At 38.7% G+C, this 24,270-nt stretch overlaps 1 protein-coding gene across 2 annotated transcripts in view; it reads left to right on the top strand.

The window, feature by feature from the left end:
* Positions 1-24,270, top strand: part of srpk1b (SRSF protein kinase 1b) — an 89,429-nt gene that overhangs the window by 18,251 nt on the left and 46,908 nt on the right. Inside the window, exon 1 of one of the 2 annotated variants that reach the window (XM_043716710.2) lies at positions 17,772-17,877. The exons of the other annotated variant lie outside the window; for it this stretch is intronic. Coding sequence (XP_043572645.2) covers positions 17,807-17,877 — 71 coding nt within the window. The 5' untranslated portion in view covers positions 17,772-17,806. Of the gene's footprint in view, positions 1-17,771; positions 17,878-24,270 lie in introns of those variants that run through there. 2 annotated transcript variants of the gene reach the window in all.

The following is a 24,270-nucleotide window of genomic DNA, read 5'->3' as shown; positions in this document are numbered from 1 at the left end:
ATCTGACTTTATGGAGTAAAGACTATTGAGGACGCAGCTGAAGATGATTAAGTTTCAAGTAAGATCCTGCTGAACATCTGCAGTGATATACTGGGACTGAGATGATTGGTCTCCAGCGCTATAATTGTCATCGTTTATGCCAGGCGCTACAGTAATCTGTGGAAAAATTTGTTCCTGTTCTCCCATTAGCTTCAGTTTTGCCAGAACTCCCTTATTCCCTGTAAGCCAAATGCTGCCTGATTCAAAGGTAGTCTTATTTTTCAAGTATGGAATTCAGTATTTTTTGTCCATGTTTGAACCAAGGTTATAAGAATGTCAGGAATCAAGAGCCCTGGCAGAGCATCAATGAGGAAGTGTCTGCTGTGTAAGTACCACACTGTAGCACTGTCATCATCAGCAACTAGTGGATGATGTTGAAATTGGTCTGAGGAAGCAGTAATTGACCAAATGAATTCATCCTGTTATTTTTTGTGGAGAGGGCAAACGTGGGCAATTTTTCAAATTGTTGAATAATTTTGCCAAGTAGTATCAGTGTTGGAGCTGTACTTGACCAGCTTGGCTTGGGCTACAGCTGGTTCCGTACATAAAATATTGTCAGGATTCATACTGTTTGTCAATATCAAATGAAGTGAATTGATTTGAATGAAAAGTACCATCTGTGGTGCTACTGATCTCAGAAAGAGGGCAAGATGGGACATTCACTTAGTACTTAAGGAATCATAGAATCATACAGTACAGATAAGGCCCCTTAGCCCTTTGAGTCTGTACGATTGGAAATACACCAAGACCTATACTAGTCCCACTTCCCCACACAAGGGGATATGTCGTTTCAAGTGAGCATCCAAGTACTTTGTAAATGTTGTGAGGTCTCCTGCCTCAACTGCTGTCCCAGGCAGTGCATTCCAGACCCCTACTATCCTCTGGATGCGAAGGTTTGTCTTTTAAAACTCACTTAACTCCTGTCTTTCACTTTAAAATGATGGCTGTCTTGTTATTCCTCTTTCAACTAATAGGCGTAGCTGCTTTCTATTCATCCTGCCCATGCCACTCATAATATTATACACCTCTGTTAGGTACCCCCTGCTCCCAAATCTTCTCTGCTCCAAAGAAGGCAACTCAAGTTTATTCAATCTCTTTTCATAGCTGAAATGCTCTATCCCAGGCAACATCCTGGTGAATCTGCTTCGTACTCCCTCCACTGCAATTGCATCTTTTGTACAGGAATAGCATTACAGTTGTGCTGAGAGAGGATATTCCCGGAAATACATACATGGAAGTTATTTGGGTGGAACTGAGAAATAAGAAAGGGATGATCACCTTATTGGGATTGTATTATAGACCCCCCAATAGTCCGAGGGAAATTGAGAAACAAACTTGTAAGGCGATCTCAGCTATCTGTAAGAGTAATAAGGTAGTTATGGTAGGGGATTTTAACTTTCCAGATATCGACTGGGACTGCCATAATGTTAAAGGTTTAGATGGAGAGGAATTTCTTAAGTGTGTACAAGACCATTTTCTGATTTAGTATGTGGATGAACCTATTAGAGAAGGTGCAAAACTTGACCTACTCTTGGGAAATAAGGCAGGGCAGGTTACTGAGGTGCCAGTGGGGGAGCACTTTGGGGCCAGCGACCATAATTCTATTCGTTTTAAAATAATGATGGAAAAGGATAGACCAGATCTAAAAGTTGAAATTTAAATTGGAGAAAGGCCAATTTTGATGGTATTAGGCAAGAACTTTCAAAAGCTGATTGGAGGCAGATGTTTGCAGGGAAAGGGACAGGTGGAAAATGGGAAGCCTTCAGAAATGAGAGATCAAGAATCCAGAGAAAGTATATTCCTGTCAGGGTGAAAGGGAAGGCTGGTAGGCATAGGGAATGCTGGATGACTAAAGAAATTGAGGGTTTGGTTAAGAAAAAGAAGGAAGCATATGTAAGGTACATACAGGATAGATCGAGTGAATCCTTCGAAGAGTATAAAGAAAGTAGGAGTATACTTAAGAGGGAAATCAGGAGGGCAAAAAGGGGTCATGAAATAGCTTTGGCAAACAGAATTAAGGAGAATCCAAAGGGTTTTTACAAATATATTAAGGACAAAAGGGTAACTAGGGAGAGAATAGGGCCCCTCAAAAATCAGCAAGGTGGCCTTTGTGTGGAGCCATAGAAAATGGGGGTGATACTAAATGAATATTTTGCATCAGTATTTACTGTTGAAAAGGATATGGAAGATGTAGACTGTAGGGAAATAGATGGTGACATCTTGCAAAATGTCCATATTACAGAGGAGGAAGTGCTGGATGTCTTGAAACGGTTAAAGGTGGATAAATCCCCAGGACCTGATCAGGTGTACTCGAGAACTCTGTAGGAGGGTAGAGAAGTGATTGCTGGGCCTCTTGCTGAGGTATTTGTCTCATCGATAGTCACAGGTGACATGCCAGAAGACTGGAGGTTGGCAAATGTGGTGCCACTGTGTTTAAGAAGGGCGGTAAAGACAAGCCAGGGAACTATAGACCAGTGAGCCTGGTGTCCGTGGTGGGCAAGTTGTTGGAGGGAATCCTGAGGGACAGGATGTACATGTATTTGGAAAGGCAAGGACTGATTGGGGATAGTCAACACGGCTTTGTGCATGGGAAATCATGTCTCACAGACTTGATTGAGTTTTTTGAAGAAGAAACATAGAAGATTGATGAGGGCAGAGCAGTAGATGTTATCTATATGGACTTCAGTAAGGCTTTCGACAAGGTTCCCCATGGGAGACTGATTAGCAAGGTTAGATCTCATGGAATACAGGGAGAACTAACCATTTCCTGAAGAAGGGCTTATGCCCGAAACTTCGATTCTCTTGCTCCTTTGATGCTGCCTGACCTGCTGCGCTTTTCCAGCAACACATTTTTAAGCAAAGAGGGTTACCTCAGATTACAACAGGATCTGGACCAGATGGGCCAATAGGCTGAGAAGTGGCAGATGGAGTTTAATTCAGATAAATACGAGGTGCTGCATTTTGGGAAAGCTAATCTTAGCATAACTTATACACTTAATGGTAAGGTCCTAGGGAGTGTTGCTGAACAAAGAGACCTTGGAGTGTAGGTTCATAGCTCCTTGAAAGTGGAGTTGCAGAAAAATGGGATAGTGAAGAAGGCATTTGGTATGCTTTTCTTTTATTGGTCAGAGTATTGAGTACAGGAGTTGGAAGGTCATGTTGTGGCTGTCAAGATATTGGTTAGGCCACTGTTGGAATACTGTGTGCAATTCTGGTTTCTTTCCTATCGGAAAGATGTTGTGAAATCTGAAAGGGTTCAGAAAAGATTTACAAGGATGTTGCCAGGGTTGGGGGACCTTAACTACAGGGAGAGGCTGAACAGGCTGGGGCTGTTTTCCCTGGAGCGTTGGAGGCTGAGGGGGGACCTTATAGAGGTTTACAAAATTATGAGGGTCATGGATAGGATAAATAAAGTCTTTTTCCTGGGGTCGGGGAGTCCAGAACTAGAGGGCATAGGTTTAGGGTGAGAGGGGAAAGGTATAAAAAGAGAGCTCAGGGGCAACATTTTCACGCCGGGGGTGGTACGTGTATGGAATGAGCTGCCAGAGGATGTGGTACAGTTGTGACATTTAAGAGGCATTTGGATGGGTATATGAATAGGAAGGGTTTGGAGGGATATGGGCCTGGTGCTGGCAGGTGGGACTAGGTTGGGTTTGGATCTCTGGTCGGCATGGACAGGTTGGACTGAAGGGTCTATTTCAATGCTGTACATCCCTATGACTCTAAGTACCCCAAGATCTGTTTCACTGAGCTTCTTAGTGTCTTGCTGCTCATTAAGTGCTCCCTTATCTTGTTCCTTCTGCAAAGTTAATCGCCCTGCATTTATTAGGGTTAAATTCCACTGATCTGACCAATCTGTTTATATCATGTAACCTAATACCACCCTCTTCACTGTCAACCATCTAGCCAATCTTTGTCATTCACGAACCTACTTGTCACCACCACCATTTTGATTTTGAAGGCTTAAATTTTTTGTTTATGGTATTACTGTCTATATTTCTTGTAAGGTTCAGTTTAACGTTTAGTAAAGTGGTTAGATAATTCAGATGGTTTCTGTTTGTGACAGTTATATGAAATTGGCTAAGTTAAATAGACCTCTCGAAGAAATATGCACCAAAAACTCTTCATGTTTATATTTGTTTGTATAATTTTCAGTGAAAACAAGGTTGGCTAAATGCTGAGAATTTCTGGTTGAAGAGAAGTGAGGGACTAAAATATTTTTCATTTCATTGAACATTTTAAATTTCTGCAATTTTAAAAAAAACCTACTTTGGGCACAAATTCTAATGCGCTAATTTATTAACATCACTGTTTTGCAAAATTTTAAATTATTTTTCTTGATTTCTGTGTGAATTTAAATCACTTTTTGGTTCACTGCTTTCCTTAAATGTAGTATCTGCAAGCTGGTCAAAGATAGTGCAAGTGAATAAACGAACAAGCTTGCATTCAAGCAACAAGGAAATGTTTGGTGACAAAATAGAGGTGTGTCCTGATGCTGAAACTAAATTGCTTCAAAGGAAATGGCAGCATTGCTAGTCAGATTGAGACATTCGTTGTTGTGTGAAAATCCTACCTCACTGACTGACTGTCGTTTAGGTTTAAAATTAGAATGTGCACACTCATGGTATTATAAAATCAAAGGAGATCCTTGGCACATATGCTACCACCTTGAGATTGCTATCCAGTTTATTCCATTCACGTTTCCCTTGCCATCAATTTGAGTGTACTATTCCAGATCCAAACAAACTGCTGCATGTTTTATAAAGCAACTTTTAACCTTTGTTCCAGTTGATGATTTTAAATTTGTGCCCTTTGAATGTTACTGATTAAACATCTGCAGTCTGAACAGCTTGATCATCATTGGGCATACTACACTGTATCCTAAAACAGTTTACTTTGGTTTTTGTATACTGAGCCCCTATTTATAATATCGTAGAGGCCTTGTTTTTATTTTGCATCTTTTCAAAATATTGTTCAAGGGATGTTGGTGTTACTGGCTAGATCATTTTGTGTGCATTCCAAATTGCCCAGAGGGCAGTTAAGAACTGACCACATTGCTTGGGTCTTGATTCACAGGTACGCCAGGCCAGGTAAGGATGCATTTCCTTCCCTAAAGGGCATTAGCAAACCAGGTAGGTTTTTATACCAATTGACAGTAGTTGAGGGTTGTATTCGGCTAGATTTTTATTCTGGATTTTTATTGAATTCAAATTTATTCAGTTTGTTATTTACACTCCCCTCTATGTATGTAAAGTTCAGCATCCATCCATTACTGCTTTCTAAACTATAACATTTTTATTTCTCATTCTTCCTCTTTCCCTGTCTCTCTATCTCTTTCCCCTTTCCCATACCTTCCCGACTCTCTCTCTCTCCAACTCCACTTCCCGCCCAATCCATCCTTCATTTATAAATCAATTATCATCTTTTGTTTCTCTACCTAATTAACTTGTCTCTGTCCTTCTTAGGTTATTTCTCTGCAGTCAAGTGCTTTTTTATGTAAATTGCAGTGAAATACATGTTGGGCTGGAATTTCCTTCATATATGCAGAATTTCTTTCTGAAGTGAAGCTATTGTCAGTACATTTTAGAAAGGGGTTTTGAAGGGCTTCTGCATGTCTATTTCTTTGAATGCAGCAAAATAATTCTATGCAGTGTGTTTATTGGGAGCAATGACCAGGACTCTACAGCAATGCCAATTTTATTGGTTAGTATGTATTCATTGGATCTCTTTAAACTTTTGAACCAATTTGGCATGAAATACCAGCGACTGGAATGATTGAAAACTCTTAAAGAAGACTTGCATTCACACAGCACTTTTCCATGACAGTTGAGATGTCTCAAATCATTTTCTGAATTCTGTAGTTCTTTTTGAAATATAATCACTGCTGGGACATAGGAAGTGTGACAGTCAATTTGCACACAGCAGACTTTCAAACAGCAGTGTGATTAATTGACTGGATAGTCTGACTTTTGTGGAATTGATTTTGACGATGAGTACTGTCCAAGATGCAATTGACAGCGAACCTGATCTTCCTAGAAATAGGATGTGGAATCTTTTTTCATCTACGTGAGCAGGCAGAACTTCATTTTAACATCTCATCTGAATAACAGTATCTTCAGCAATGAAGTCAAGACTAGAGTGGTGCTGGAAAAGCACAGCAGGTCAGGCAGCATCCGAGGAGCAGGAAAATTGACGTTTCGGGCAAAAGCCCTTCATGTACTGCCTGACCTGCTGTGTTTTTCCAGCACCACTCTAATCTTGACTCTGATCTCCAGCATCTGCAGTCCTCACTTTCGCCTTCAGCAATGAAGCCCACTTGGAGTTTTGCACCAGAATGTCCATCTTGATTTATGTTCAAGCTCTGGAGTTGTACTTGAACACTCAACCCTGTGACTTGGAGACAAGGATGATACTCACTGAACCATCACTCTATTGGTTCGTTAATAGGTGCCATAGATTTGGACAGACACAAGTAAAATTAACTATGAAATCTTATATTTTGATGAGAAGAATGAGGTAAAACACACAAACTGTTTCGATTTTAAATCTTCTGCAAAGTAGAAACATACTGTATCAACACAAATATTTGAATGTGACATAAGTTGATATAGCCTTTTGGAATCTTTGCTTTATTGGTAGATGTGAAGAGTAAAACGGAAGTAAATTACGTCAACTATATAAATCATCAAGTAGACCTCAGGTGAAGTATTACATTCCAACACTTACTCTGAGGCATTAGAAGGATGTTGAGGCCTTAGAAGGTCGGTTATATGGAATCACAGAAGAAGCCAATGTCCTTTATTCTTTGAACAGACAAGGTTAGGAGAACAGTATTGAAGGTCTAGCAGCATCTGTGGAGAGAAATATTTCAAGGTCTATATGACCAGAGCAGTTCTGCACAGTCCCATTGAACTCCATTTTAACTGTTTCCCTCTCCGTGGATCTGCTCGACCTGTTGAATTTCATGACCACTATTTTTTTAATTTCAGATCTCCAGCATCCACAGTTTTTTTTGTGATTTAAGGAGAAGTGGATATTTGATGGGTTGTGAAAAATCAAAACTTCCTATGCTGAAAGAGAAATAATTTACAGTTACTGAAGAGTCTCTAACAAGAAGATGCAGATTTAAGATGATTGGTGTAAGAAGCTGACATGACATGAGAACCTTTTTCTGAACTGAGTGAGTTGTGATCTGTACTGCATTGTTTGGTAGTGTGGTGGAAGTAGATTCAAACAGTAACATGCAAAAGACTAGAAGGCTATAAGACATAGGAGCAGGGGAACTGAATAAATATTTGAAGGAAAAATGTAGGACTACATGTGAAGAGATCGGGGGCGGGGGGAGATGAAATAACTTGAATATAGAGCAGAATAACACCTTTTTGCATTGTATAATTTTAAGTTTCTGTCACTTGTATTCCAAATTTTTTAAAAAACTGCGTAGGCAAGCCTTTTGTTATTTGCAAGCCTTTTGAAAGATTCTATAGACTGCTGGCTGTTAGATGTTGTTTTACAAGAGATTACTGCTGTGATCCAGATATTCACTTTTTAAAATTGTCTACTGTATTCAAGATTTTTAATATTGTAGGTCTGTTCTCTGCTATTTTGGCAGTTAAGGAAGTGACTAGAATATTTCAGTTTCTACCATAGTAAACCCAATATTTTGTGTAAAGCAATAAAAGCAGCGATTTGGATGTTGCATTAATTTTTGTTTCTACTGCAAACCAGTGGGTTATCTACAGTTTTTGTATGCTGTGTAATATCCTTACACTTGTTTCGATATAATAGGTGTGAGATTCTACTTCATAATGTGACTTCCATGAATTGTATCTTGCTTATATTATAGAAGAACAAAGGCAAATCATTAGAGGTAATAAAAGTTTGGCCCCAGTTTCATTTTTTGAAAGTTTACCTGGAAGCAATTGAATAAATATCATTGGCACAGCAATCAATTACTTTTCGTCAGAATATAAAATTGCGATTCAGATTTTCGGTTGCAATTAACTAGAGTTATTTTTGTCTGACTGAGGCCGGTACATAACTGGCATTGAATTTAGCCTGCACATATTAGGTTAGCTATCTTAGTTGAGGTTGAGAAAGAGAAATAAATTGCTTGCAATTCAGTAGCATCTTTCATTTCTTTCAGAATGTCCCAAAGCATTGATATGTTTTTGAAGTATAGTCAAAATGTTATAATGCAGAGAAACAATGGAGACAATTTTGGTGTCTCAGACAACACTAAATGATCTGTGTAAAGTGCTTTTTGAGGGGAGAACGCTGGAGGAAGTCATCTTGCTGATCTTCAAAGTGCAGTGTGATGATCCCAGCTGATAAAATTGGATAGTAACACTTTACTCCCAGAATGAAACCTAGCTTGCTTGATGTAGTAAATATTTTATCTATGCAGTTGATTTCAGTGGTAATCAGATACTGGACATGTTTACAAGAGACTACCAATGTTTTCTTTAAACTCTGGAACAGAAGTTTATTTCATGGGAGGCGGGAAACAAACATAACTACATATGTATATAAGTAAATTTGAAAGTATCTTAACACCAAACACGTTCAGCCTTTTTCTCAGCAATGTGCTTTAACAGTCATTCCCAGAGAAATGCCACTTATTTTAATGGAATCATTTTAGTTTACCTTCTTGGATTGGTGAAACAGTTATAGGACCTTACAGTTTTGATAGCCTGAGTGTCCTTTCAGTTCTGATGACCTAAATCTCTTTGGTTTGAACAGCTTGAAACTTCTCCAGAAACATACTCAACATGGAATTTCTACAACAAACTACCTAAGGATGAAAACTGCTCTTCTGAACTGAGAAATGTATTTTTCTGCTTGTGTGAAATTGAAACCCAATTTTTCTAAACTGTGTTCAAACTTAACTACTAGACTCCTCTGATTTTTGTTGTTTTTTTCTCTGTCATAAGCTCAGTAGTATGGGCAGTTCATTTGTTAATACCAAAGGTAGCTGACTAGGCAATTAATAAATTGTATGTTTTTTTTGGATATGATGTATTTAGGTCTTTTTTTCCAAATTTCTTTCTGACCTCCAAAGTTAACTTTTGCAGGATGGAGGCCAAAATCTTTCCGCCTGTTTTTGGAAAAAATCAAATTCCCAAATGATATGTACATCTTTCATCACAGCAGTCGGGTTTGTTAGTCGCATGTGACAGGATTTCGTTTTTTTTGTCACCTCCAAAAGATTGCACTTCCAAAATGTAGCAGTCCATCAGTACTGCACTAGAATGTCAGTTTGAATTGTGTGAAGTGTTTGAAATGGTGCTTGAATACACATCATTCTTATTCTGCAGTGTTTGATATCGGCAGGGGAGTCCTGCCAGAAAGGAGTACTTTTCAAGTACATTTCTATGGTTTGGCACCTGCTTGTCATGGTTGGCTGTTTAACTTAACTTTAAGGTGATGATTAGTTGATAGATGGTCATGCTCCAAAAAATGTTTTAATGTTTGCAGGATCTGGAAAAAGGAGGCATATACTGACATAGGATTGCTTGTTATACACCCTTGGGTTCTTCTGTTACTATAAATAGTTTTTGCTATGTTCATGCTTCTGTTGTGTTTAAAATTGTTGCTTGCATTCACTATCTGAGCCAACATCAAAATGAACAAAAATTTACATATGTTTTAAGAATTTCTTCAAATTATGCCTTGTCATAACTTGTACTACAATATACACTTAATTTTTACTTGGGCCTCTGAGATCAGTGAACACAAATATCTATGTTGCAAGGGCAACATTGAATATAAGCACAGCAAATGTGTACCCAGAATTTCTTTGAGAAGCGTAGTTATTTTTAAATTTGAATTTATTGAATCATAGAATCCCGACAGTGTGGAAACAGGCCATTCGGCCCTGCAAGTCCGCACCGACCCTCGGAAGAGTACTTGCTAATTAAATGTTCATTAAAATTAGAACATTGGAATTTTGATTGCCAATGACCTGAATATTTGTGATCACTGCCATAGATTTTTGTAATTTTGTAAGGTCAATTGTATTTGATAGGATCACAATACACAGGAATTATAAATGAACATTGCGCAGTGTTGAAGTAAAATATGTTGCAGTTATTGCAAATTTGCCATTACATTTGAGCAAGAATTCCTTCCAATTATTACTTTAAAACAGCGAAAACTGTTTAATACTCTAACTGAATTCCTTAAAAACTAGGTCAGGTTATATATTTAGCTTCATGACAAGAATCTGAAACCTTTATTTTGAGATATGGGTTTCTCAAAGAAACTTGGTTCTTCATTTATGTATTGAAGCTTAATCTCCATATCTAAAACCTTAAGTTATTTTTGAATGATTTCTTATCCTCTTCAGAATTATCCTCTTCAGAATGCACTATTCCTTCGTCAAGTACACAGTAGACTTTTAGGTTTCTGCAAAAATGTTCTTGAGTTAAATGCTGGAATCGATTAACTGTTTATATGCAATGGCTTAGGGAATTACTTTGAGGAAAGTGGCTCATCTCAATTTGTCGTGGTTAGTTCAAGGTAGGTGGAGCAGTACACTTGCCTTCTGTGATTACTGTTTTTTTAAAGGAGGAAAATTTGATCAGGTTTTTTGAATATTTTGTTCAGTTACTCTAAGCTGCTTTTTAAGAAAAATAATCCTCTATACTTCCTTTTCAAAGTCAATAGCCTACAATTTCTTTTTGATCTGTCTTACATTTAAAGAAAAAAAGGTGGTAAGGACAAGCCAGGACCTATAGACTGGACAAGTTGTTGGAAGGCATCCTGAGGGATACTATGTACATGTATTTGGAAAGGCAAGGACTGGTTAAGGATAGTCAACATGGCTTTGTGCATGGGAAATCATGTCTCACAAACTTGTTACTTCAAAAAAAAATCAAAGGGGATTGATGAGGGCAGAGTGGGAGATGTGATCTATATGGAATTCATTAAGGCATTTGACAAGGTTCCCCATGGGAGACTGGTTAGCAAGGTTAGATCTCATGGATTACAGGGAGAACTAGCCATTTTGATACAGAACTGGCTCAAAGGTAGAAGACAGAGAGTGGTGGTGGTGGAGGGTTGTTTTTCAGACTGGAGGCCTGTGACCAGTGGAGTGCCACAAGAATCGGTGCTGGGTCCACTACTTTTTGTCAGTTATATAAATGATTTGGATGTGAGCAGAAGAGGAATAGTTAGTAAGTTTGCAGATGACACCAAAATTGGAGATGTAGTGGACAGCGAAGAAGGTTACCTCGGATTACAATGTGATCATGATTAGTTGGGCCAATGTTGCTGAGAAGTGGCAGATGGAGTTTAATTTAGATAAATGTGAGGTGTGCATTTTGGGAAAGCACATCTTATACACTTAATGGTAACGTTCTGGAGTGTGTCGCTGAACAACGAGACCTTGGGGTGCAGGTTCACAGTTCCTTGCAAGTAGAGAGAATCGCAGGTAGATAGGATAGTGAAGAAGGCGTTTGATTTGCTTTCTTTTATTGGTTAAGATATTGAGTACAGGAGTTGGGAGGTCATGTTCCGGCTGTACAGGACATTGGTTAGGCCACTGTTGGAATATTGTGCGCAATTCTAGTCTCTTTATATCAGAAGGATATTGTGAGACTTGAAAGAGTTCAGAAAAGATTTACAAGGATGTTGCCAGGGTTGGAGGATTTGAGCTGTAGGGAGAGGTTGAAAAGACTGGGGCTTTTTTCCCTGGAGCGTCTGAGGCTGAGAGGTGATCTTATAGAGGTTTATAAAATCATGAGGCATGGATAGGATAAATAGACATGGCCTTTTCCATGTGGTGGGGGAGTCCAGAACTAGAGGGCATAGGTTTAGGGCGAAAGGGGAATATATAAAAGAGGCCTACGGGTCAACTTTTTCATGCAGAGGATGGTATGTGTATGGAATGAGCTGCCAGAGGAAGTGGTGAAGGCTGGTACAATTGCAACATTTAAAAGGCGTCTGGATGGGTATATGAATACGAAAGGTTTGGAGGGATATGAGCTGGGTGCTGGCAAGTGAGACTAGATTAGTTTTGGATATCTGGTTGTCATGGATTAATTGGACCAAAGAGTCTGTTTGTGTGCTGTATGTGTCTATGAATCTATGACTAATTGACACACACACTCTTGCAAGGTCAGGAGGGGTGTTGGAACTAAGGGAATTCCTTTGTCCTGCGCTTTGGTGGCTCTTCCTTTCGAAAAATAAGTTACCACCCACTTTCAGAAACATACAACAAAAATGTTTGTTCAATTCTAAAATATACCCTCATGTTCTTTTTTTTCCCCTTTACCCTGTCCAATGGGCAGATGCTTTGCTGTACATTAGGAAGGCTAGAGATGAGTTTTTCTAACCCTCTTTCACTGTCCTGAACCCATAAACCCAAGGCACGAATGCTGCTAACACAGATAATCTGAAGCTCAGTATGAGCATGAAGGCATCCAATTAAACAGGCAGAAAATACGAAGCTGTAACAGAACACTATTCCAATGAGCCACCACACACTGCAGCACAGACGAACTTCAAAAAACAGAGGAGAACCACCTATACGACGTATTCAAGAAGAACGGATACTCAAAAAACATAGTGCGCAGATTCCTCAAGAGCAAACCACGACAAGCAGACAAAACACAGCTAGAAACCCGAACCACCTTACCATATATCAAAGTTGTTTCAGAAATGACAGCCAGACTGCTGAGACCCCTCGGAATCCTAGTTCTCAAACAAAAACTAACAAACTTAAAAGACCCAGTACAACCCATGGACAAAACCAACGTCATCTATAAAATTCCATGCAAGGGCTGCCACAAACACTACGTAGGACAAACGGGAAGAAAGTTAGCCACCAGGATGCATGAACACCAGCTAGCCACAAAAAGACATGACCCCCCTCTCCCTCATAGCCCTACACACAGATGAAAAAAAACCACCATTTCGACTGGGACAACACATCTATCCTGGGACAGACGAAGCAAAGAAATGCCAGAGAATTTCTAGAGGCCTGGCACTCCAACCACAACGCCATAAACAAGCACATAGATCTAGATGCCATCTATCAGCCCCTCAGAAAACAAACAGGAAATTACATCACCACAAACCCCAGGAATCCCATCCAGGAGAAGGATATAAATAGAAAGCAGGAGACAACAGCGCTTCACTTGGAGGTTGCCACTGATGATGTTACCTAACCAGGTAATGAAATGTCTGGATATCAAACCTACAGCTCAGTGAGCAAACCTACACCCTAGAAAATACGATAGTTTTGTTTTAAACAAATAATTGTTCAAGAATAGTGATCAGTCACAGCAAAAAGACATTAAGTTTTTCTTTAGTTAATACCTCATTGGTTGAGGAACTGGTTTTATCATGTTTTTTGGTTTTTGTTTCGGAACTGTATGTTTTTGAATCTACAGATTATTTTCCCTTGTTTTGCATCTCACTATAGTTATTCTCATCATTAAATAAATTGTTGGATATAATGCAGGTGTGCAGGTCTTGTGCTTAGAAATTTTACTGTGAGACACCGGTTTGGTAGCAGAACCATGCTTTGTCTCAAAGAAGTGCTGGTCTTCAATAGTGCTTGTTACCACTTACTTGGAGACATGTATGACCCTCCAGTACTGCATGGTTTTGATTATTTTAATGATGGAGGTAGCTCACTGCCTTACAGATGTGTATATGCACAGGCACCTTCATTCAAAGTAGCTTCCAGTCCAATTTCAGAAGTACAATACACTGCAATGTCCATCTTTCATATTATAGAATGATGACAGCATGGAAAGTGATCATTGAGCCCATGGAGTTGCACACCCTTTCCTTTTACTTATAACCCTACAAGTTTGTATTTTAAATTCTGATAATTATCCAATTATCTTTTGAAAGCCTTTATTGAATTTTCCTCCACCAGCCTTATGGCTACAAATTCTACATCCTAACCGCTCACTATATTTAAAAGGGGAGGTTGCCTTCAGAGGAGGGAGCAGATGCCAGGTTGTGGCAAAATGGGAGTTGGGACTGATCCAACTGCAGCTTCAGGAGGACACCAGATTCAAGAGAAATCTAACTGTGGCATGCAGGAAATTTGACAGTTTATGACGTGAATGATAGTTGGATGCTTCCTTTTCTGGAAGAGACTAGAACTAGGGTACACAGCTTTTAAGAAAAATTGAGTGTCTGATTTAGGATGGAAATGAAGAGATTTTTTTCCTGAGGGATGTCACTGTGGAGTGTTTTTTTTCTCCCTAGAAAACATTGGATGCTGAGCCATTGATTATTTTTAAGGCAGAGGGAGATTGACTTGTTAATTGAGAAGTGAAGGTTTTAGGCAGTACACATGATTGTAGGCTTGATGTGTGTCATGGGTCTTGATGAATGGTGTAAGAAATTCAAGAGGCAGAAAGGGACATGTGTAAGCCAAAATCATACGTTTAGAATCCTGCTTAGGGACATTGTAAGCAGCCAGCCGTTTAAAAATGTAAGAAATAGTAACATAGCTATTAGTCTATCTTGTAATTCTTACATGTTCTAATATCATAAGTAAGAGGGCTCTGTTAAGTACTGGTAAGATTTTTTAGTATTCGCAATGGCGTAGTGGTATTATTGCTAGACTGTTAATCCAGAAACTCTGTTAATATGCTGGGGAACCAGGTTCAAATTCTGCCATGGCAGATGGTAGAATTTGAATTTAATGAAGAATCGGGATTTAAGGGTCTCATGATGGCCGTGAAACCATCATCATTTGTCAGAAAAACCCACTTGCCTCACTAAATTCCTTTTAGGGAAGGAAATCTGTCGTCCTTATCTGGTCTGGCCGACATGTGACTCAGACCCAGAACAATGTGGTTGCCTCTTAACTGCCCTCTGGGCAATTGGGGATTGGCAAGATATGCTATACTGGAATGGTCAGAGAAGCCTGCATTCTATGAGTTAGAATTTTAATAAAAGGGGTTTGTTGATAGCAAGATTTAAGTAGTAGTTAAAGTTTTCTGGTATTGGTAAAGTTGATTGGTGTTAGTAATGTTTATTAGCAGTAATAAGGTTTTTAATTAAATAACAAAATGATAATGTGGCTCCAATCTTCAGTGCTTATCTTGTGGCATGTGGGTATTCCAGGATTCTTAAGGACAAAATGGAAACTTTATTAGCTCAAGTTTGAATAGGAGTTGTGGTATGGTGCTGGAGCTGTACAAAAGAGTTAAGTTACAACCCAACTTGCACATCTTTGGTCTGTGGTAGGAATCTGGGTGCTCCGGTTGCCCCCCTCAGTTCAAACATGTGGAAGTTAGGTGGGTTGGCCATACTAAATTGCCCATAGTATCTGGGGGTGTGCAGTCTAGGTGGATTTACCATAGGAAATGCAGGGTTACATGGGTAGGGAGACTGGGTCTAGGTAGGATGCTCTTCGGAGAGTCAGTGAGGACTCTATGGGCCAATGGCTGCTTCCGCACTCTGGAATCTATGACTCTGCGCGCATGATTATTTTGTTTAGGATGTTTGCAGTACTGGAACATTGGCGCCATGGGGAAAGATTGGACAGACTGAGAGGAAATTTGATTGCAATGTATAAAATCGCAAGGAGCTGTATAGAGTAGCTGGGAATGACCTATTTCCCTGTGCAGAGGGATCAGTGATTAGGAGGCATGGATTGAAAGTGGTTGGGTGAAAAATCTTTCCTCCTCCTCTTGTCTGAGGTTTCTACCAGCGGGTGATACATATCTGGAACTTGCAAGCTAAAAGGTTGGTAGAGACAGACTTCCTCAACTTCATTAAAAGGGTGTCTGGCTACGCATCCTGAAGATAAAGTAAGCATTGCTCAGGAAAAATTGGTTTAATTAAGGAAATTCAGCTCGCATTTAAGACCAAATCATGTTAAACTAACACTCAATTTTTTTGTTAAGGTGACAAAGAGATTGATGAGGGTAATGTGATTGATGTGCAAATAGACTTCCAAAAAAAATTTGATTAAGTGTTATCTCACAGGCTGTTCAGCAAAGTTATCAGCGTCCTGTAATTCCAATGGTACAGACTAGCTGCTGGAAAAATGGCTTCGAGATGGAAGCCTTTTTTTTCAGCTGGCACAGAAGCAATGGGCAGTGACCTCTGGTGCTGCAAAATTTTCTAAATACGCTATCAGTATCTGAATGGATGGGATGTGGGTCAAGGGACGCGGAGGATGTGAATTACTCCTTCAGATTGCCAGTGTGAACACTGTAGAATGGCCTCCTACTGATTGTGATTCGCAACACAATTGCTCCTTTTGCCTATTGCATTAAATCAATATCATCTGGTTCTTGATTAGAGTCATAGACACAGCATGGAAACAGACCCATCGGACCAACCCATCCATGCCGACCAGATATCCCAACCAACGGTTTCTCTCCATCTACTCTGGCCAAATCCCTTATTTTATGCTCCTCTGTCATTTCTTCGGATTTCTGTTCTACAAGAGAACCGTCCCACTTACTATATCCACATTACTGAAGGTTCTAATTCATTTTTCCATTTTCAAATATCTGTAATGCCTTCATATTCTTGTTGACAATGTGGTTGCATGAAGTGAGCACAAAACATTTCAGTTGAAGTCAAACTAGTGTTTTATACATATTTATTGCTATGCCTTTGTGCTGTAGACCTCTCTTAACGAAGCCCAGGATAGCAGTGCTTTATTAGTTGTCTTCTTGCCCTGCCACCTTTTAAGTTTTTTGTATGTATACTTCTGTTCCTGTATCCCCTTTGGAATTATCTGTTTTTTTAACCTCTACTCATTCTTCCTATCAAAATGAATCATTTGTACTGACTGCATTAAACTTAACTGCTACTGGTCCACTCATTCCACCATTACGTGTCCAGTTCGAGGTTATCACTAAACTCTTCAGTTTATAATATTTACAAGTTTTGTCATCTGCAAATTTTGAAATTGTACCCTGCATACCCAAGTGAAAGTTCTTAATCTATATTCAGAAAAGGTCAGAGTCCTAGCTTCAGACCTCAGTGGAACCCCTGTGTAACTTCCAGTCTGAAAAACTGTTGTTCATCTGTTATCATTCAGCCAAATTCATGTCCATCTGCAGCTAAACCTTTTATTCACTGAGCTCTAACTTTGCTGGCACTTGTCTATCAGATGTCTTTTGGAAGTCCACGTATGACATGTCAACCACATTATCCTCCTCAACCACTGGTGCCTTGTCCGAAAACTACAGTGTCCGTTAAACATGATTTGGTCTTGTATTTGTGCTGGGTTTACTTAATTAATCCACTTTTATCCATGTAACAGTTAGCTTTATCATGAATTATTACTTCTAAAAGCTTTCCCACCACTGAGATTTACCTGACCAAGATCTGTTGGACTTATCTTTCCATCTGCATTTACTGCAAAGGTGTAATGCATGCATTCTTTCAGTTCTCTGGCTGCATTCTGGGGTTCAGAGATTGTGGCAAGCGTGTCAACAATTTCCACTCTTCACTTCCTCAGAATTCTCAGCATTTTAATTTTCTTGGTGACTTGCCAGCTTTAACTAGCCAACCTATCAATGCTTTATCTATATTATATTGGTTTGTTGCATCTCAGTGACAGGATGTTTTTTCAATCATGTAACGTTTGCATCCGAAATAAATAACAAGGAAATGGTTATTAAAGTTTGAGGGTGTTCACCTGCAATGCAGTATAGTCTTTCTGCAGCTAGGTGGAGGAGTATTTGTTGCTTGTGCTTTTAGAGGACTGTTAGCTCAGAAGCTGATCACTGCCTGCAGTGCACCCGTGCAAAGGCAGCTGAAATTTTTGTCGATGGCTTTACAGAAAATCTGTGAACTGTCTTCTGGGCTGCCACCGTCAATGGGTATCAGAGCTTCATGCAGGTACTGTAAATTGTATGTATTTTAAAATGCCATAAAGCCAAGGGCTTTCCAACCTACAGTTACTTTAAAATGGTATGAAATTGGGCAGGACTTTCTGATTGCTAGCATTCATTTTTTTTTTCAAATAGTACAAATTGATTTTGTGATTTCCTAGGCAATATGAAGTAAGATGGGAATGCAGGTGCATCTGATCATGTAGCTCTTTTTTAATGGTGGCTTTTTTAAAAGCAGTCACCAGGTAATTGATATTCAGATCAGGTATACTTTAGTGAAACCAATGTCTTGACAAAATATTTATATTTTATGTAAGTATCAGCCTTGGTGCTCACAAGCAGGTAAGCCAGGCTCTTAAACCTGTGTATACTTGTTGGAAAATGACTGAGCTTGCTTTATTGTGTTTGTTTCTGGAAAGGAAGAATGCAGCCTTGATATGCATGCTTGCTTTTTTTGTCAGTTAATTCTCTTGAAATGTATTAATTTATTCTGGCTCCCTGATTATTGGTATTTTGTTGGTTTTTAAGTATTGCATTTATTTTTAGCTGTGTTGCAGGCTTTTCAATTTGTTCCTGTATGGGTGGATATGCATGGGCGTTTGTGTGGATTGTCAATGTAGAGATGCATGCCGTGTGTCTTGTTTTCTTTTCTGTGCCACAAAAGGGAATACTAATTCTAAGTGGATTATAATGCACATTATTGAGCATTTGTTTAATGTGCTTTGACATTAGTTACATGCAGCATCGGACTAAACATAAAATATTTGTGATGCTGAAAGCGTAAATTGTATTTGAAGTGGCAACAGTGTGGTTAACACAATTAACACCAACATTTTAAAGGTGTTTATTTTGGGGGTTAAGGTGGACCTGTGTTTAATTGAAAATATTGGACTTTGATCATTTGGAGCTCAAGACCATGAGACTGAATAGCTAATTAGACAGTTGAACAGGAATTTAGATGATGGTAAAGATGATAAAGTTTAAAAACCTTGATGAGTGTTATTTTTTGTTTGCAGTTATAACTTCAGTCTAGAAATATTAGTTCTTGATTTGCAATGGTGGTTTTTCTAGGTAATGAAGTAAGTTGCAAAAATTTTAAAAGCTCTTTTGATAGGCTATCTGATTATCAGATAATTTGTAATGGAAGAGGTAACAAATTAATCACTGACATTTTTAGTTTAGTGTTTCCGGACATTTACTTTTTAAATGGATTTTGCATTTTTCTTAGTTGCATTGCAGTTCTATTTAATGTTTGTATTTGTTGTAATTGTTCTTCGTAAAATTAGGTTAAAAGTCTCACTTGATATAGTGGTTATGACCAGATCAGTGACTGTGAAATGATGGCAAATTATTTACTTCAGGGTCAAATATGACCCCAGAATTTCTTCAACAGTAGATTCTTGAACTCCCAAATCTTGCAAAATGGAAAGTTTCTTGGACCACTTATTGACTTGCTCAAGTGGATGTCAAAATGATTTTATTGTCTGGGACTCAAATGTGTCACCTGTGCAACTAAGCAATTTGTATTTCACACTCTTGCATTGGACATGGGATTTGTTCTACATTCACTCATTAATTCAGATCATAACTTGGCTACACCATCCACTGTAAGATGACTTTCTGGATCAACTGTAATCATGAAAGACCCAAATTTTGCTTAGGTCTTCTGTCATGGTGGTAGTGATAGGATTGTGCTAGGTTAGAGAAGGGATATTTTGCCATTTTCCTCTCATGACCCCAGCTGTTGCTATGATGGTAAATGTATTGACAAACAGAAGGTAAGATGGTGTTAGGTTGTTATTTCTTTCTTTCAAAGCAAACAATGATTTAATCGTGCAAATAAATGTTTGGTATAATCTTATAGACATCAGGGAGGTATTGTTGCAAGGAGGTCAAAGCTGCAAATTAAGTATTTGTGTGTATTAATTTTAAAAGAACATACAGGAAGGCAAAGGTGGAGCGGTAGCTTTCTTAGGATGACATGAAATAAATGTAATAGCAAAAAATTATCTTGGATCGGAAAATGTAGAATCCATAAGGGTAAAGGTAAGAAATAACAAATTGATGAAGACATTGAGGGGAGTAGTTCATAGACTCCTAACATTAGCTATGTTGTCAAACAGAATGAATCTGGAGGAAATGAGGGCATGTTAGTTTAAAAAGAAGTATATTGATCATGGATGACTTTAATCTTGTTAATAGGCAAAATCAAATTGGCAGAGGTAGGCAAGGGGATGCATTCATAATGCATTTCGGGCAGTTTTCTGGTACGTTACCTTGTGGACCCAACAAAAGATAAGGCTATTTTGGATCTGATAATATGTACTAAGACAATTTTAATAAAAAGACCTGAGTAAACAATCCTGTCGGAAACAGTAATCATAACATGGTAGAATCTGGTATTCAGTTTGACAGAGAAATTTTGATCAAAAACAACTGCTAAACTTAAATAAGGGTAGTCACTAAGGAATGAGGCCAGAATTAGCTGGAGTTTAGCAGAAAAGACAGTTGATGAACAATGGCAACCATTGCACATATAAATAAATATAAAGTGCGGAACAAGGACTTTTGAAAGGAGATAAAGTAACCATGATTAACCATGGGAATTGAAATTAAATTATATTAATATATTAAAATCAAATCAATTTAAAAGAGAAAATTGTACTGCTAGAGGATTTGGAACATTTTCAAAACCAAGGAAAGATGACCAAAAAAGAAATAGTGGGAGAATATAAATTTTGAAGCTAAGCTAGCATGTAATATCAAGATGGACAGTGGGAGTTTTTTGTCGTACATATTAAAAGGGAAAGAGAAGCTATCGTCAACATAGCACAGTTAGAGATTGAGGCTGGGAAGCAGTGTAAAGTCAGAGCAAGTTTAATAAATACATTGCATCAGAGTTCACAGTATAAAACACACAATTTCAAAAATACAAAATGATCAAAGGGCAAAAGGGGGAAAAGAAATTGGCTCAGTGGTTAGCACTGCTGCCTCACAGCACGAGGGACCAGGGTTCAATTCCTGCCTCGGGCAATTACTTGTGTGGAGTTTGCACATTCTCCCCATGTCTGTGGGGGTTTCCTCCCACAATCCAAAGATGTGCAAGTTAGGTGAAATGGCCGTGTTAAATTGCCCATAGTCAGAGGTAAATATAGGGTAGGGGAATGGCTCTGGGTGGGTTACTCTTCGGAGGACCGGTGAGGACTTGTTGGGACCAAGGGCCTGTTTCCATACCTTAGGGAATCTAATCTAATCTTAAAAAAATAAATACAATAACTCACAAGTGAAAAGATACTCTGGGGAAAAAAATGGGGCTAAAGGCTATTGAGTTCCCTGGACCTTAGAGGTTGTACACTAGGGTATTAAAGGTAGTAGTTACAGAAATTGTGGATTTGCTGATAGTAATCGTGAAGCAAATCTTGCTTTCTAGTTGAAAATCTTCCAATGTATCACTCCTTATTAAAAAAGGAAAGGCCACAAATGAAATAACTACATGCTAGATACCCCCCCCGGTCCTAGGGAAAGTTTGGAATTGATTATAAAGAGCATTTAGAAATACATGGTTTAATCAAATCGAATCAGCATGGCCTCATGATGGGGAAAGCATGCTGACAAATTAATTAGATTTTTTTTTCTAAGAAGCTAACAAGCAGGATAGATGTTATTTTTGGATTTTCAAATAGATGTACGTAAAACTCTTAACACTCATGGTGTTGGAGGTGTGAGGAAGGGAGGCTGTCATATATGGACAGAGGATTGGTTAAATTAAAGAAGACAAGATTGGGATAAAGTGGGCTGTAATTGGTGGAGTTCCATGGGGTTCAGGGCTGAGACCACAATTCATTACAATATATATTAATGACTTGGGTGAGGTTAGTGGGGAGGCAGTGGCCTATTGGTATTATTGCTAGATTATTAATTCAGAGAACTAGGTAACCTTTGCAGGCATGGATTCAAATCCCACCATGGCAGATGGTTGAATTTGAATTAAATAATCTGGAATTAAAAATCTAATGATGACCATAAAGCTTCAGTCAGAAAAAGTGCTGTTAAGGAAAGCAATCTGCCATCCTTCCCTGGTCTGGCCTGTATGTGACTTGGACCCATGGCAATGTGGTTGACTCTTCACTGCCCTCTGGGCAAATAGGGGTGGGCAAGAAATGCTGGTTCAACTAGTGACGCCCACATCCCATGATGAATATTTTTTTAAAAAAAAGTGACCACGAAGTAAAATAGGTTGGAAGGGAGAGGCAGCAAGGAGTTTGTAGAGGGATATAGCTATAAGTGGGCAAACTCATAGTTGGTTGGAATATAATGTGAAAAAAAAATGAGGTTCAGCACTTCAGTAAGAAGAATACAGGAATTGAATTTTTTTTAAATAGTGAAAGCCTGCAGAAAAGTGTAGTGCAGAGATTTGGGATGCACAAGTCATTAAAAGCTAGCAAACAAGTTCAGGTGATCGAGAAGACAAATTTTCAAAGGGAATGGACTATTAAAATACAAGTCTTATGAAAAGTTTACAAGAGGCTGTTAGGTCACATTGAGAATAGCGAACTGTTTTGGTTCGCTAATCTAAAGAAAACTTTGGCATTGAAGGAAGTCTAGAGATGGTTCTCTAGGTTGATTATGGTTATAAAGGGATTTTCTTACGAGGGAGGTTAAGTAGATTTGGGCCCATATTCAGGATTCTTGGGGGACTTGACAGGGTAAATGTGAAGAGGTTGTTTTTCCTTTTATGGGAGAGCCTAGGACCAGAGGGTATAATCTGAGTTAGGGTTCACCCAATTCGGAGGAAGTTCTTCTGAGGGTAGCAGAGGTTGGGTCATTAAATATTTGTCAGTCCTGAATATATTTAATCAGGTAAGATAATCAATGAGGTGGGAGGAAAAGCCAGGACGACACAGAATTCGGGTCAGCCATGATCTCCATTCGGCTGGGCTGAATGGTCTGCTTCTGCTGCTATGTCTTATGGTCGTGATTCATTTTCCACAGTTTTGAATAGCCTATTGGCACTATAATGTAATTTGAATCCAGCAATATGTTCTAGCTCGAGTAGCTATCTTCAGGAAATGAAAAAGCATACTCGAAGCATTTGAGAGGTTTAGTAGAATGCGCACCTGTAACACTGTTAATATTTTTACAAATCTGGCAGCTCTTCAGGTTTTTCCCTACCTGGTTAGGGTGGGATGCGTGTGAGGGGGTGGTGAGGATAAAAGAAACCTTGAGGAGACATTAGTCAGTCATATCACAAACACAACTCTCATAAGGTCAATAAGGTAAATTTATCCCCATCTCTAAATGTTGACAGATCCTTTTTTAAAAAAAAAGTCCCGTATTCTGAATGCTAAAATCTGATCAGTTTTTCCATGGGCTATGCCCTATCTAGGTATTAATTTTGAGAGGTACTGTCTACAGGCAACAGCGATGAACACTCTTACTACTTAGCTTCAGTGAGCTGAATGGCCTGCTCCTCCTGTGTTCCTAAATGCAGTGATAATTCTGTTTTTACAATATCCAGGTTTGTTGAATGCTGCAGAATTAAAAACTTGAACATCTGAGGGAAAAGAAACTAAGAACACATACTTCAACTGGTTTAGAAAGCAGTTGCCAAGCCTGATTTCCAGTACTTTTTGTGCATACGTCAAAGACAGTCAACTTTCACGAAGATGTAGTGTGCTTTGGATGGCAATGTAACTAGTTTGGTTGATCCTCATGATTTCTGTCTCTATTCCAAACAAAAGTTACCTCATACGTCTTGCTTGAAGGAGTTGGATCATATACCATTTCAACTAAAAATAACTTTTCAGCAGCAGGTCTTGATGAGATGCAATAATGTCAAATAGCTTGTTTTCCCCCTCAGTGGTTTTACATTATGTCCTTTCGGAAATAAAAATGATGCAAAGCCAGTAATACAGAGCTGTTGTGGTGCCGTGGTTATTTCCCTTGGTGTGAGCCAAATGTTCGGGTTTCGGGTCCCACCTGCTCCATAGGTCTGTCATTATGTGTCTGAATGGGTGGATGAAAAATGTATCAAAGCTAGTATGGCATTCATAACCAAATGCATTGCCTTTTTATAATGACAAACACAACTTGAAGCATTAAGTGACAATTAAAGCTTGAGTTAAAATCTAAATTCAGATTACTAGTGTTTTTTTAAATATTTTAAACATACAATTGCTTGGAAAATTTCATTATTTAAATTGCTGCTGCAAACATTACTAACTCATGATATGATACTTTATGGTCTGAATATTTTTATTCTATCTTGTGCAATCTATACAGAGCACGAAGAACAATCTGTAGAAGAAGATAATTTGTGAAATTTTGTAACCTTTTGTTCTCTTTTAACTATTGTGGATTGCTTCTGGTTTACCTAAATGTGGGCCATGCCTGCAAGTCA

Source organism: Chiloscyllium plagiosum, unplaced genomic scaffold (genome assembly GCF_037043375.1).
Source record: "Chiloscyllium plagiosum isolate Xiang-an unplaced genomic scaffold, Cpla_swu_hap1 HiC_scaffold_26, whole genome shotgun sequence".
In the NCBI taxonomy this organism is placed as follows: domain Eukaryota; kingdom Metazoa; phylum Chordata; class Chondrichthyes; order Orectolobiformes; family Hemiscylliidae; genus Chiloscyllium; species Chiloscyllium plagiosum.
The sequence above is the reverse complement of the archived record's forward strand: the minus strand, read 5'-3'. Positions and strand labels throughout refer to the sequence as shown.